The following is a 14689-nucleotide window of genomic DNA, read 5'->3' as shown; positions in this document are numbered from 1 at the left end:
AACTCAATATTTGTAATATAAGCACTTCTAAATACACCAACCAACTCCCATAAATTTGTGAGGAATTATTCACAAACAAAGAAAATAAAAAAATAAAAAATGCAGTATATGTAATAGATGCAATTTTCATTGACTAAGCTACAAACGTCTACATTAAGATTGCATGGCAATTAAATGTGCTTCCCATGTTCAATCTTGGTAGGGATGTACACTTCTGATAAGAAAGAAAATGAAATAGCAGACAGTGCTTCAATCTCAAATTTGACTCCCTTGTGCAACATCATCTCCAACTCTGTCCTGCCATGTTAAATCAAAATATGAAACTTACATTAAACATAAGAAAACAAGTACAGATGAAAGTAAAAGACTTGGAACTACATGTGCTGAGTTTAGAAAAAAAAAAAAAAATGGTGAGACCTCCATTGAGGTGCATCCTTGATCAGATAGCATCTTGATAGCATGGTTTCAGCCTTCCTCTTGTCTACACCAAAATTAGCATTAGTTACGTACTCTAGCAGTATAGAGGAGTGGAAAGGTTTTGTGGTGCCAAAAGAAACCCTATGTTTGTCCTTCGTATTTTCAAAGATAAACATGGACAAATTTGCCCTTCCAATATCATTGACAAACCAATGCTTTCAATTTCGTATAGCTTCTTTGATTACATAAATTATTAGAGTTAAGAGTCAGAGAAAAAAGGCATTCAAACAAGAGAAATTTGATTCGTAGAACAGCATTAACTTTTTTAACCCCAGCACAAGTCTAAAACAATTCTAACATACAGACAACTGAACTGAGGACAATGTAATCACTTCATATTTTCCATGAGCCCAGTCAGTAGTTGAGCTTATAATGGGCATTTTTTTTGCAATACTACAAATCAAGAACCACTTTTTAAAATTCAGATAAATAGTGGGTTTGAAATGATTCCTTTTGACCCTGATCAATGTCCCACTCAAGCTGAAACGCTGCTAGCTTCAGACTCCTTTGTGAAGTTCCTTTGTTTATAAATACAAGGCAGGCCCAACAGTGACATGTTAGACCATTACTAGTACAGACAAAATGTTTTCACCTTCAGGTGTCAAATTGAGAAGGCATCGGTCAGGAAGATTAAATTCCCCGAAGTCAGAGGGCAAAACACCAAGCCACCGCATTTCAGGTACCCGCATCAGCTTTGCATCGTATGCCATTTGCTATAGAGAAAAAACAGACATGCTAAATATGTAAATATTAAGTGATAGACAAAAAAGAATACAATCTGCTACCAATGCAACTAGTTGGCAAAATTCAGTAACAGAAATTATCAAGTGTTTAAAATTAAAATAGATGGTACCATTGAACCAAAGCGGTATGTCGTCAGAATGTCGAACCCGTAAGGATCTGAATCTACTAGGCAATACACAGGCAAATGCAGATGCTCAACAAGATGCTGCAAAAACCTATTGTATATGTAACATGCAATGACCCAAATTACAGCTTGTATCGGTTAAACCAAATAAAACAAATAAAGAGTAGAACAAGAGAAAATAAAGACACGTGCCTTCTTGTTGGGACATCAGGATAGCCTCTTCCCTAAAATTTACCAAGTGAACTACCTTAGTGATTTAGGTAATAAACTAGTTGTGCAAACTAAGTTACCATAAACAGGGTATCTTACTGACCGTGATAACAATACAACGATTTCTATCACAGAACTTATCATTTGCCAAGCGCTGAAATACTGCCGAAAAAGAAAAGCAGCAAGTCATCCAATTAAAGTAAAACATAAATCACAACTCAGCAATATGAATGTCATGTGAAAGCTTGCCTGTTTCCTTCTCCACAACTAGTATGTATTGTGCAACACTCACCATGTCTACCAAAATAAAGCACATCAGGAAGCAAATAGAGAAATGGTGTGCAATATTATCTCTGACAAGCTAGATAATGCTAGAACTTTGGTACAATACCTTCCACATCCTCAAGACATACTGGAATTGGATGTTCCTGCACAGTAATCACATAAATTAAGGAATAATCAAAGCATATAATTGTAAATATGCAATCATATCACTTCATTCTATTTAATCCAATCTTACAGTGTTTGGGTTCTTTATACAAGAGATTGTTCTGTCAGATTCCTTGAATCTCAGCCAACCCATAACTAGCCTGCAATTGTGCAAAGAGCATTACAGATGAAACTTTAAAGCACTGCAAAATGTATTCATTAAAATCAATGAAGTAACTAAGAGCACAACTTAAAATAAAATGTGTATTCATATCTTTAATTGTCCTGCATAATTGAAGGAAAAGCGGCATACCCTTTTCCGACAGGAACCTGCACAAAAGCCAAAATTAATTATCGTTTGAAAAAACATCGATCACATTAGGTTTTCGACAAATCATAATGACAGGGATAAAGAATCAAATATTACCACATTAAGATGATGACGGCTACATCTTAAAAGAACACAGATATCATTAATTATGTGATCCACAACAGCCTGATCTGAAAATAAAGAATAATAGCTATTTATGCATGCTTTTTTTGCATTTTTTTTTCAAAGTCTAAAACAAAGGCATTATGGATAAAATTTTACAAGTTCAACTAACACCAAATTACACAAGAGAAGAAATATGCATACCTACAAAAAGTGCAGGATCCATGTAAAATATGTCCCTTTTAGAAGCGTGCTTGTTTTGTTGAAGCAGCAGTTGGATAATGGAGAGAACTCTAAGCAAAACAGCTGCATATAAAATTAACCAAAAGAATCCATAACAAGTTAACAACACAACACTGCTTACCAAAACAAGGCTAGAATTGGAAATACCAAGACAGAAAAGGCGAACCTAGCCTGTGAGCAGCTTGAGGTTGTCTGCCAATGGAGATAAATTCTTTTGCGAAAGGAGTGTCGAAGCTACAAGCGCAGTTCCCAGAAGGATCGGAGCAGAAGGAGCGATAGCGATCCAGCGCGACCGAAGGAGAGCGGCCATTGCATATATCTTCAACCAACGATCGGACAAACCTTCTCACGCTCGCCAGAAGGCGCGACTGCAAGGGCGACTCCATCGTCGACACACACGACCTCCTTCCCGCCATTTCAGACCTCACTGGTTTAGCGAGTGGTACCCTCACAGCAGGGCTCCGCTTTGAGAGTCGTGTCAGATTAGAACGAACGACTCAGATTCATTCTACGCTGTCTGGTATTGCATTAGATCTGAATTCTGGTTTGGCTCCGTTATGCAATGGCGGGCTGATTGATTTGGGCTGTTTAGGGACATTGAGAGAACTTCAATCAGCCCGGCCCGTTAAAAAAGGGAAGGTTTTGTAAGCCCACCAAAAATCAGAAACCCGTCTATAAAGTTAGAGTCAGGTAACAGGCCAGATGATTTCCATTGCAATTATGAGAGCTGATTGTAAGCTTGTAGAAACCTGCAACATTGTTTTTTTTTTTTTTTCTCCCCCCCTCAATAAATGACTGTTCATAATCAGACGGCTCAGATCTGCAATCCTGAGTTATAAATAGATGAAATTTCTTTTGTTTGGCATAAGTTGTTATTTTTTCGTAAATATAATGCTGAGGTAGTTCGGATTAAATGGTTTTGGTTTTCCGGTTAAATAGATCAATTCGGTTTGTATTTTAATAACTGGTTTAATTATTTGGTTTGGTTTAGAATTTTTTAAAATCAATTAGAGTGAACCGATCAAAAAGAGTAGTATAATTCTTTGAGCCTATAAAAAATAATTATGAATGTTTTCTTTTCTCCTTGAGTATGAAAATCACTAAAAATTAGCAAGAACTGTTTCTTTATTATTAATCTTCTTATTTTGGTTCAGCCGAATAAACCGAAATCCAATTCAGTTTGTTTTGTTCAGTTTTAATTCTATTGATAAATTTATTTCAGTGAAGTCAATTGTATTATTAAAAACCAAATAAAATCTTAATTAATTTATTTATTTCAATTTTAACCGAACCAAATCTAATAACATCCTAGACACCTAGGTGGTGTTTGATTATGGATTAAAGCTAAGGAGGTCTAAATTGATTATTCCAACTTAGGTCGGTCTAAACTATTTATGTTTGGTTGAGGTCTAAAGTTAGATCATGGCTTAAGGTATTCCTTGTTTGGTTAGAGTTAGTGGAGGACTAAAATTTTGAAAGCTTAAGTTGATTAATTATTAATAATAAGATACTAATTATATAATATTAATATATTAATAATAACTATAAAATGTTATAATAATTATTTAATATATTAACAATATAAGATACTAATTATATAATTATATAGTAATAAGAAGATACTAATTATATAATATTAATATATTAATAATAAATATAATATATTATAATATTGTTATAATAATTATTAACAATAACTATGAGATATTATAATATTATTATAATAATTATTTAATATATTAATAATATAAAATATTAATTATATATTAATAATTATTATTAATAAAAATATACTAATTGTATAATATTATTATAATAATTATTTAATATATTAACAATATAAGATATTAATTATATAATTATATATTAACAATCATTATTAATAATGAGATACTAATTATATAACATTAATATATTATATTATTATTATAATAATTATTTAATATATTAACAATATAAGATATAAATTATATAAGTATATACTAATAATAATATACTAATTATATACTAATAATATATTATTATAATCATTCGAGTTAGGCCACGATGTACAATAAAATTAAACCACCATGTGAAGTGGTTTAATTTAGGCCGGTCGGCTTATGCCATCTTAAGGCGACTCAATTAATGCTCGTTTGGTGGAATAACAAGGACTAAACTCCTTATTCCACCCTTCAGGCCATAACCAAATATGGGGTAGACAATATCTTTTGGGCCTGTTCGGCAACATTAGAATAGAGGAATTGAACGGAATTAAGGTTCTATTCCAGCCGAACAGAACTGGAATGAACTGGAATAGAGAATTGAGAATTGATACATTTCCACCTTTTTCAATTCCAGTGGGGAGATGGAATTAAAAATTGGAGAAGAATAGAGATAGAAAATGTCTCCTTTTACCCTTATTTCGCTGATTTAATATTCTTTCACTCGTCTCCCCATTTATTCTTCTTGCACAGTTGCAGAGGAGGATGATGACTCTAAATGAGACTACTAACGTTTAGTATATAAAAATATACTTAGTTATCATAATTCTACTTTGTCGGATTACAAGCATATAATCCTACCATATAGTAATGACACCAACTTTTTTTCTTTTTAAGGTACCCCTCTCGCTCACATTCTGAATCACTTCTGGCATCTAACTCTTAGCAGCTATTGTACATCTAACTCTTAATCACTTCTATCATATTATATTGTGATATAATATTGCCTAACTTTTGTATATGATGCTTTAGGTGCGATTGATGGTACGCACATTCCTGCATTGGTAAAAAGACGAAAGTGAATGTTTCATATTAATAGAAAAAACTTTGTATCACAAAATGTTATGGCTGCAGTTGATTTTGATATGAAATTTGTTTTCGTCTTAGTGGGATGTGAGGGATCAGCTAATGATATGAAGGTTTTACGTAAGGCAATTGAGAAAGGTGTTTTTACCGTTCCATAAGAGAGAAATTACATGGCTGGTGCAAAGTATGCTAACACAGGTCGATTTCTTTGTCTATTTCGTGGTCATGTGTACCATTTATCATAATTTCAACAAGTTGCTAGATGCAGTCGCTACCGATCAGCGGAGGATCTATTCAATCACCGCCATGCCCAAATGTGAAATGTTGTCGAAAGGGCATTTGGTGTGGTAAAGAATAGATTCAAGATTCTTATGATAATGCATCCATATAAATTTAAGATACAATGCTTGGTTGTTTTAGCATGTTTTATTTTGCACAATTTTATCATAAGACAATGAATTACAAAATGACGATGATGATTTTCTGGACCATCAAGAAGAGCTACGAAAGGATGGGGAAGAGTTTGACGAAGAGAATGATCCCAGCTAACATACATGTTGGAGATGTGCTTCGAACAACTATAAAAAATGCATTGTGAGAAAATATGCAAAACCGAAGAAGCCATAGAAATTAAATTTGTAAACGCTTCTTGTAAATTTATTTTTTATTGCTATTTTAAGATCTATTATACTATTTTAGTTTATTGTTTAATGTTTTTTTGGATTAAATTTATTATTGTTTAATGTTTAATGTTATCATATATTACCTTTAAATGAGAATTGCATGACTATATTGTATTTTTATTTTGAGAAATTTATTTATCACTATTTGCATTCAACATTTTATTGAATATGTAATTTGTTTATGTGTAAACATTCATCACGTTACAGTGCATTAAATTTGTTATGGAAATGTGTAGTTATCGTTTAGATTTTTTTTTTCAGGGTATAAATGGAATTCTATGATAGAATTTCTTCTTTAAGTAAAATTTTCAATTAATTGACAAAGATATGAACTTGTCTGAAAATTCTTGATCTGTTTTATTTTAGAGAAAAGGTAATGTCCCCCGGGCTACAGTTCCCCAAAAATTCCCGTGTATAAAAGTCTTCCCTTTTTAGCTTAGTTCTGACGCGTTTTTAACTGCCACAACTGCCATAATTTCAACTGCTATAATTTTAAGTACACTATGTATGTTTACAGAATTATATGTGTATGTTTATAGGATAATATGTGTATGTCTACAGGATAATATGTGTATGTTTACAAGATATTTCAACTGCTATAATTTTAAGTACACTATGTATGTTTACAAAATTATATGTGTATGTTTACAGGATAATATGTGTATGTTTACAGGATATTATGTGTATGTTCACAGAAGGTGGTCCCCAACAGCTGTCACGCGTTTTCGACAGCTGTCACGCGTTTTTAATCGCTTTCACGCGTTTTTAACAACTTTCACGCGTTTTTATGTTTACAGGATTTGTTGAATTAGTTTACAGGATTTAGTATTGATGTTTACATGATTTAGTATTGATGTTTACAGAATTAGTTGAAAATCTCCGGGAATTTTTGAGGGACTGTTAGCTGCTTCATTTATTTTAATGAAGACAAGAGAATTGTATGGTGCACTATCAAAATTTAACAAAAGTTATAAGAGTTATTTCTTATATTTATTATATTTTAATGAAGATAAGTGTCACTATTTTAATTGTTGAAAGTACCGAACACATGTAAAATAGAGAAGAAAAATGGTAAATTCTCAATTTTACAATTTCTCAATTTTTTTGCTATTCTTTCCCTCCCTCACCGACGAATTCATATTCTCTACATTAACTAAAAAAAAAAAACCTTTTGAGTTAATGTATTTGAACCGGACAATCTGTTTTAAGATTTATGCGAACTAGATCCACATTAATATTGAAGGGCTCCTGAATGGTTGTAAAATCAGATAGTCTAGATGTGTTAATGCAGATGATGCGGACTCCTCACCGACAGGCCCTTTAGAAATTCGTAAGAGCCTTAATTTCTCTCCTGTTTCCACCAAACGGACTCCTGTAGCTACACCAACCCAACTACTGTAAAGTAGTTTCTATGCTTTCATCATTCATATCAACTTGTCTCATAAAGTATGTGTTGTTTATATCTATCTGACATCGATTTACTTCTCATGCAAATTGCAACCTGACTTTATCCCTGGTAAGTGGTAACTACTATTAATTTTCTATTTAGTATTTTCTTTCAATTTCAGTTTATCTTTGTTCCCCATCTTGATTCTCGTGTAAGTCAGTAAGTGCAACCTAATATACTTAGTCCTAATTTATGTGTTGAATTGAATCTGTTTTTTCGCATCTTTGATTTCTAGAATTTTTTTACAGTTTCTAGAATTCTGAAATGATGAATGATTTTATTTCAATTGTTCTGATTTACAAGACCCTCTGACTTCTGTACATGAGTATTTATAACACAAAATCCTATTAGCCGTTAGCTATTTTTCTAAAATACAAATTGCGTATTTATAACACAAAATCCTATTAGCCGTTAGCTATTTTTCTAAAATATAAATTGCTGGATTCTTGTGGATTGTCGCTATTTTTCTAAATATAACGGTTGTATTATTTAAGCTAGTAGATTTCTTCCCAAATATGCCTATGATGATTCTCTGAGGCAAATTTTCTATTTCTCAATATAAACGTACTTCCTAACTATAGTAACCAGATGCATGATTAATTCGCGAATTATTTGCGTTTAATTCGTTTTTTAAACGTTTTTAAACCGAACACCGAAATAAAACGCAAAAAACGTATAATATGTTTTATTCGTGAATAAAACACATATAAAAAATGCGAAAAACGAGATTTTTTTTTTCGTTAGGTTTTTTTTCCTTTTTTTAAAATTTTTTTACTTCCTTGTGGTGCCGAATCATTTCCGAATTATATTCAAATTTTCCCGAATCGAACTTTTAACCCAACCTAATTAATTGAACCGAATCCGAACTATTGATTTGTCACTATGCTTTTAACCTCATCTAGATTTGCTCTCATAACATGCGTATTTATTCTTAGAGGAGGGTTCAAATGCCTCCATGTTTTTGTGCCTCCATCATACCTCCATCTCTCTCTATCATTTTCAAAGTTCAAACAGTCGATCCGAACCACTCAACCTAACCTCCATACTAAAATATGTTTGGAGACCAAATTTTATATTTTTTTGAAATTTTTTACTATTTTTTTAGATAGGTACAAAATCAGTAAATCTGAACCATCTAAAAACAGTATTTTTGTACCTATCTAAAAAAATAGTAAAAAAATTCCTAAAAATATAAAATTTGGTCTCCAAACATATTTTAGTATGGAGGTTAGGTTGAGCGGTTCGGATCGACTATTTGAACTTTGAAAATGATGGAGAGAAATGGAGGCATGATGGAGGCACAAAAACATGGAGGCATTTGAACCGTCTTTCAACAATAACTATTCTTGTTTAATTTTTTATTTTATATTAAAAGATCATGGTACATCCTCAACATCTTTGAGATACTATTCTAAAAATTGAACCTGCATTTTCTTAAAAGAAGGATGAGAGTTTATGTCACTGCACTAAGTCTGCAGTTTTTATTCCCGTTTACACTTAAAATTTTAATTGAGACATGCAAAGAAGACTAAAAGATCTGAAGAGAATCTTCATGTTTTTACTCAGTTCTTATTCCAATCCGTGAGAGAAGGGTGAGAAGAGAAAAATGACAAGATAAACAGAGAAGGTGGATTACAAACCTTTTAGGTGAAGAGAGAGAGCGCAACATAGAAAAGAACAAGTAAAATTATAATATTTTGTTAACGTCAAAAGTAGAAATCATTTTCTTTAAGAAAAAACTTTTAAAATTAACAATTATTACACATCAAATTAAGTAAAACAGAAAATGTCAGCACATTGTTTGAAAGTAAAAATAAATTAAAATACAGATGCTCTTAAATAAAATAATAGCGGATACAGATACATACGTGCAACTTACGAATTTGTATCACCTAAAGTAACAAAATATTTTTGTTTAGATCCAACCGTTTAATCAGAATCTGCACTCATATTAAAGGAGCTTATGCATTTCATCTTGGACCGAATAGACCCGAATTTCGATTGGACGGTCCAAATCTAAATAGAAATATTCTGTTACCTCTGAGCAGGGGTGGACCTAAGATTTTTGTCGGAAGGGAGTTAAAAAATATTGAATCGAGTTTAAATTCTTTAACTAATTAGATACTTAATAAAAAAATATACTTTAACTTATACTTTCTAATATTCTGTCTTGTAATTTCTAATTCTCTAACCTATACTTTTAATTACCAATCATAATTCAAAAAAATTATTTTAATTTTAATCCTAAAATTTATTCTGAATTACAAATCAAACATCGATAAAACAAATTTTAGAGAAAAACAAAATCAATCAGAATGTCATGATCTCCACTAAAACTCAAAATTCAAGAGGTAGCTGTCCTCTCTGAAATCACAGAATTAGTATCCTCTGCATTAATTCAAAAAGAAATCTCTTGAGTTAATGCATCTGAACGGTGGAATAGCTTCAAAATTCATGTAAATTAGATCAATACTAATATTAAAAAAAAATTCTATATAAAAACCAAATAGACTATGTTTACAATCGGACAACCGAAATGTACTGAAAGATACTCTTTTGAGTTAAGGCAGATGATAAGGACTCGGAATGACGTGGGTCCACCACTGCCTCTGAGGATATGGATTCTGCAGCTTACCGGCTCAGCCTAAAACCACGTGAAATGTGAATAAATTATATTATGACTGGGCCCCTGTAGTGTGGAATAGGTTAAAATAAACAAGTTGTTGATCATGATTCTTGAGTCTTGATACAACCATGTGGGACCAGTTAGAAATGAATGACGTGCCTCTGTACGAGCAGCCTTACCATGAGCAGGTTCAGCCCACAAAAAACCAAAATCAAAGGACTCTTTAGCACGTGTTTCCGCATCATATTTATTATTAAGGGCCCTCCTAACTTTTAGTTATACCAATGACATCCTCATAAATTTCAATCCAAGAAGTTAGTCTCCTCCTAATCTCAATAATATGATTAACTTTTTATTTATATTACTTTATGAATGTTAATTTGTCGAGTTTTCCATATTTATTTTAGATCGTTACCAACACTCTGTTTGGATAGAGAGTAGATAAAAGAAGGAGAGGTGAAGAATAGAAGGAAATGAAATAGAAATGAAGATCAACATATTTAATCTATTTGTGTTTTGATGATTAATGAGAGAAAATAAATTTAATTTTTCTTTTCGTCTTATTTTTTGTTTGGTTGATTAAAATTTAGAAGTTTAATGGAAAATTTGATGGTTGTTATAAGTTTGTGATAAAAAACTTGTATGAAAATTATATTAGTAAGATATAGAGTTGGACATTTGTGTTATTTTTTCTAAAAATATTTGTAAGAATTTTTTTTTCTATCTGTTACACCTCAAATTGAAAGGAAAACCGATTCTATTAATTACAATAATACAAGGTTAAATTTTTTCACTTCCTTTACCCTTCACCTAAAACATAATTTTGTCAATCAAACACGATTAGATGAAAATTTTTCTTTTCTTTCCATTCCCTTCCTCTACTCTCCATCCAAACAAGGTGCAAGGAAAAATAATTAGTTGGAAATTTGGTGAGATGGCAACTACAATCCTATTTGGATGACGCATCAATGTAATTTAATTGTAAAATCACAATCATAGTGACGAAAAGTTGTAATCTTGAACAACATAATTCTCACAATAAATATTATATTTGATGTAGAAGACGCAATCAATGCATAACATGATATGCACGCTTGTGAATTATGCGATACGCACTTGTTGCAACTTTAATAAAACATATTGAAATAAAAATAAAAATAAAAACATATTGAGTGTCTTTTATCGCCATAAATAAATTGGGTAATTTATCCTTTTGTTTTATAATATATTTTCCATCGCATTTTTTTTTTAATTTAAATGTCACACGATTGCCATTTAGTCATCGAATTGCACCAAATAAAACAATAAACAAAATCAGGAAAAGAAGAAAGAAACGGCAAGGAATGAATGACTAAAACTTATTTGGAAATACTCCTCCAGCTACAGAATTCACATCCTCTCGAATACCTGATAAGGGAATCTTTTACAATTACTAGATCTGGACCATACTTTTTAGCTTGGCGCGAATCTCAAGGCCCAAAAAATAAAGCCCCTATGCGATCCGAATCCCAAGCTAATTGATATTTAATCCCAAACCATAAAGTGAGGTGATCCTCTACGATACGGATTCCCAGCTACAGCTAAATTGCAGCGAGTCTATTCTATCTTACACTACTCTACAGTCTACAGTACTGCAGACGCATTCACAGGCAAACAAATGAAAGGAAAAGTTTACCGCCTTGCTGACATCAGCAGACCACGTTACCTAACATTGATCCAGCGGAGCAGTAGAAGCTTCACCGCTCTGTTCCTGTTCCTGTTCCTGTTCCTTCACCGTCTCTTCCTCCATTCGCCTCTGCATCTCTCCTTCTTCCTTCTCCGACTGACACTCCCGATCTAGTCTCTCTAACATTTCCAATGACACCTCGTCAGGCAATCCTGCCACGTATTGCATCAGCTCTTGACCAGGGACTTCCTCATGAAGGGGATCGCTGGGTGGCGGAGAGATCCGAAAGAGTACGGCTACGGCGGACAGGAGGAAGACGGTAGATACGACGAGTGGCCAGAAAAATGTAACGATAGTGGCTAAAGTGGGCCCCATCGTTGCCAGAGCGATCCCGACCACTCCTATCACAGCTGCCAGTGCCAAATGGAGCTTCCAGTCTCCTACTAGAGCCGTCGCGGTAAGCTTCCGCTCCATTGTATCTTAGCTCTCTCTGATCTCTGATTCTCTGGTTGCTAGGGTTCCGAAAAAAACGGCGGTGAAGAGAAGAAAAGGGGTAATTGGCTCTTTTTTGAGCCTCCAGTGATGACTCAGAGAGGTAAGAGAGGGTGGTACTTCATTAATATTTTTATTTCCGAAAATACCCTTATGTAAGTACCAAGTACCGCTGTATTCGAGATTTCGAGTGAATATCTATGCTTTGATGTAGGTGGGGGTGTTCAACGAATTCGTATTCTCTGCATTAACTCAAAAAGGAATAGTTAATGCATCTGGACTGTCCGATCAATTTTAAGATTCGTGCAAATTAGATCCGCACTAATATTAAAGACCACTTATGTTTTAAGCGGGAGTCGGATGGGCTCCGTTTACAATCAGAAGACCGATATGTATTAACTCAAAAAATGCTCTTTTTAGTTAATGCATACAATGAACTATTCAACACCTATGGGTTTCAAATAAAAAAAAATTGAGGTGTTCAAACGGTTTGATTTGTTCGGTTTTTAATTGAATTGGAATATTTTGGTTTAATTGGATCAGTTCAGTTTAAACTTTTCAAAACTGACTAAACCGAACTGATCGGTTTATATTGGTTCGACTCTAATTTTATTAGTGTTATAATAATTTCATTAAACCAAACCGGACCGAACCAAATTGAACTTCAATTGTTTTGTATGACAATGTATTCTTTTCGTTAATAATAGTACTAATAGATTTACTTCGGTTTAAACCGAACAAATCAAAACTTTCTTTAGTTTGTTTGGTTAGGTTCTTAATCGGTTGATAAGTTTAATCGATTCGGTTCGATTTTATTTTTAAAAACCGGAAAAAAATTGATTTGATCATTTTACTTCAGTTTGAATCGAACCGACCGTTTGAACACCCTAGATGTAGGACTAGGATGATTTGCCATTACAATTGTCATTTAAGCACAGTTTAGGGACAAGTTAGGAATCTATTAGTCACTTCCCATGTGGACCTGTCGGCCACTTAATCAAAACCACTTGGAAGAAAAGGCTATTTCATGGAACTTAAACTCGTGTAAATATTTTAAAACTCTAAACTCGTACGCACCGAAATTTTTATTATATCCGCAATTAAAAAAAAATATTATACAAATACCTTTGATTTTTTTTTTAAATGTCTCTACTGCCGAGATTCTCGACGATAGTTTTCGAAAACAACCACCGAAATTCTCAGCAGTTGTCTATGGTAACTACTGCTAAAAATCTCAACAGTTTGTCTAAAAGACTTATTTTTGCCTATAAAATCATGATTTTCTCTCCTCTCATTCACAATTCACTCAACTCTAAACAAAAGAGAAAAAAGAAAGAGAAGAAAGAGGAGGAAAAAAAAAAGAAAAGAAGAAGGAAAAAGGTATGCTTTGTAAGAGAGCTCAAATGTTCAATTGTTGTATGCTCCAATTGTATTTTAATATCTTTATTTTTAATTTTACTGCTCAACATGATATTCAAGTTAAAATATGATTGAAGATCAAATTTTATATTATTTTAGAAATTTTTTACTATTTTTTAAGATAAGTACAAAATCATTGTTTTTAGATAGTCCACACTTTTATGAAAAACAGTGATTTTGTACCTATCTTAAAAAATAATAAAAAGTTTCAAAAAAAAATATAAAATTTGGTCTCCAATTATATTTTAACGTGGATGTCATATTGAGCAGTTCAGATTATCTGTTTGAACTTTGAAATTGAAGATAAAAATATTAGAGTACGATTGAGACATGAAAACAATGGGGGCATTTGAGCCCTCCTCATTTTTTAATTGATTATATAAATTAGTAATTTATTTTTATAATTAGTAGATTACACATAAAATTTTACTATTTTACAAATATATTTTGTTGACCAAAACTCTTAGGTGTTACGTTGTTTGGGGAGTTTGGATCCAGTGAAGTAACTCAAAAGTTGGGTTTTAGATCTGGACCGTCCAATTCGAATCCGTGATAATCCATCCGAAGTGGAGAGCACACATCCCAAGTAATGAATTCGAATTCTGATGTGATCTCGAGCGACGGATTTAAATCGGACGGTCTCGATCCAAAATCCAAAAGTTGAGTTACATTAGGGGATTGGGGGGGGGGGGGGGGGGGGGGGGGGGATGATTTCAAGTACAGTGCGGAAGGGGTTGATTACTGTAAAATCTCTAATATTCAGAGTTACAGATGATCATACTTTTGAGGATGTCAGAGGTATGATTATTGTTTATACTTCGAACTAGTATGGATTGGAACTGTGTACCCGGATCGACACCTATAAGTGTATCAAATGTTATTTCACTCTCTTTCAGATAAATGACCA

The 14689-nt window shown here is 32.7% G+C and overlaps 2 protein-coding genes across 4 annotated transcripts; both read right to left on the bottom strand.

The window, feature by feature from the left end:
* Positions 1-67: 67 nt before the first annotated feature.
* On the bottom strand, positions 68-3120 carry ATSPO11-1 (Spo11/DNA topoisomerase VI, subunit A protein). 3 transcript variants are annotated; one of them, XM_078323763.1, is made up of 13 exons: positions 2827-3120; positions 2622-2723; positions 2412-2485; positions 2298-2314; positions 2076-2145; positions 1947-1983; positions 1805-1852; positions 1659-1717; positions 1538-1569; positions 1331-1436; positions 1070-1190; positions 418-481; positions 68-292 (listed from the first exon to the last, which is right to left on the bottom strand). In XM_078323763.1, exons 1-13 carry the CDS (start codon positions 3074-3076, stop codon positions 256-258), a joined length of 1017 nt encoding a protein of 338 aa, XP_078179889.1. In that variant the 5' UTR covers positions 3077-3120; the 3' UTR covers positions 68-255. The 3 variants fall into 3 exon arrangements, with proteins under 3 accessions (XP_078179889.1, XP_078179888.1, XP_078179890.1); XM_078323762.1 differs by having other exon boundaries at positions 68-297; positions 2827-3119; XM_078323764.1 differs by lacking the exons at positions 1331-1436; positions 1538-1569 and having other exon boundaries at positions 68-297.
* An 8429-nt stretch (positions 3121-11549) lies between these two features.
* Positions 11550-12474, bottom strand: LOC144574127 (uncharacterized). The gene has a single exon (XM_078323991.1). It carries the CDS (start codon positions 12343-12345, stop codon positions 11911-11913), a length of 435 nt encoding a protein of 144 aa, XP_078180117.1. The 5' UTR covers positions 12346-12474; the 3' UTR covers positions 11550-11910.
* Between the last annotated feature and the right edge of the window lie 2215 nt (positions 12475-14689).

Source organism: Carex rostrata, chromosome 22, assembly GCF_964058835.1.
Source record: "Carex rostrata chromosome 22, lpCarRost1.2, whole genome shotgun sequence".
Lineage (NCBI taxonomy): Eukaryota > Viridiplantae > Streptophyta > Magnoliopsida > Poales > Cyperaceae > Carex > Carex rostrata.
This window is presented reverse-complemented; position numbering and strand designations above follow the sequence as displayed.

What these genes read in the sequence shown, in the direction of transcription:
- ATSPO11-1 (XM_078323762.1), bottom strand. Translation starts at nt 3,076, where the DNA reads ATGGCGGGAAGGAGGTCGTGTGTGTCGACGATGGAGTCGCCCTTGCAG. An exon ending in TCAAGCTGCTCACAGGCTAG is followed by an intron (nt 2,724 to 2,826) that starts GTTCGCCTTTTC and finishes TTTTATATGCAG; the next exon opens with CTGTTTTGCTTAGAGTTCTC. An exon ending in AAGGATGCACCTCAATGGAG is followed by an intron (nt 298 to 417) that starts GTCTCACCATTT and finishes TTAACATGGCAG; the next exon opens with GACAGAGTTGGAGATGATGT.
- LOC144574127 (XM_078323991.1), bottom strand. Translation starts at nt 12,345, where the DNA reads ATGGAGCGGAAGCTTACCGCGACGGCTCTAGTAGGAGACTGGAAGCTC.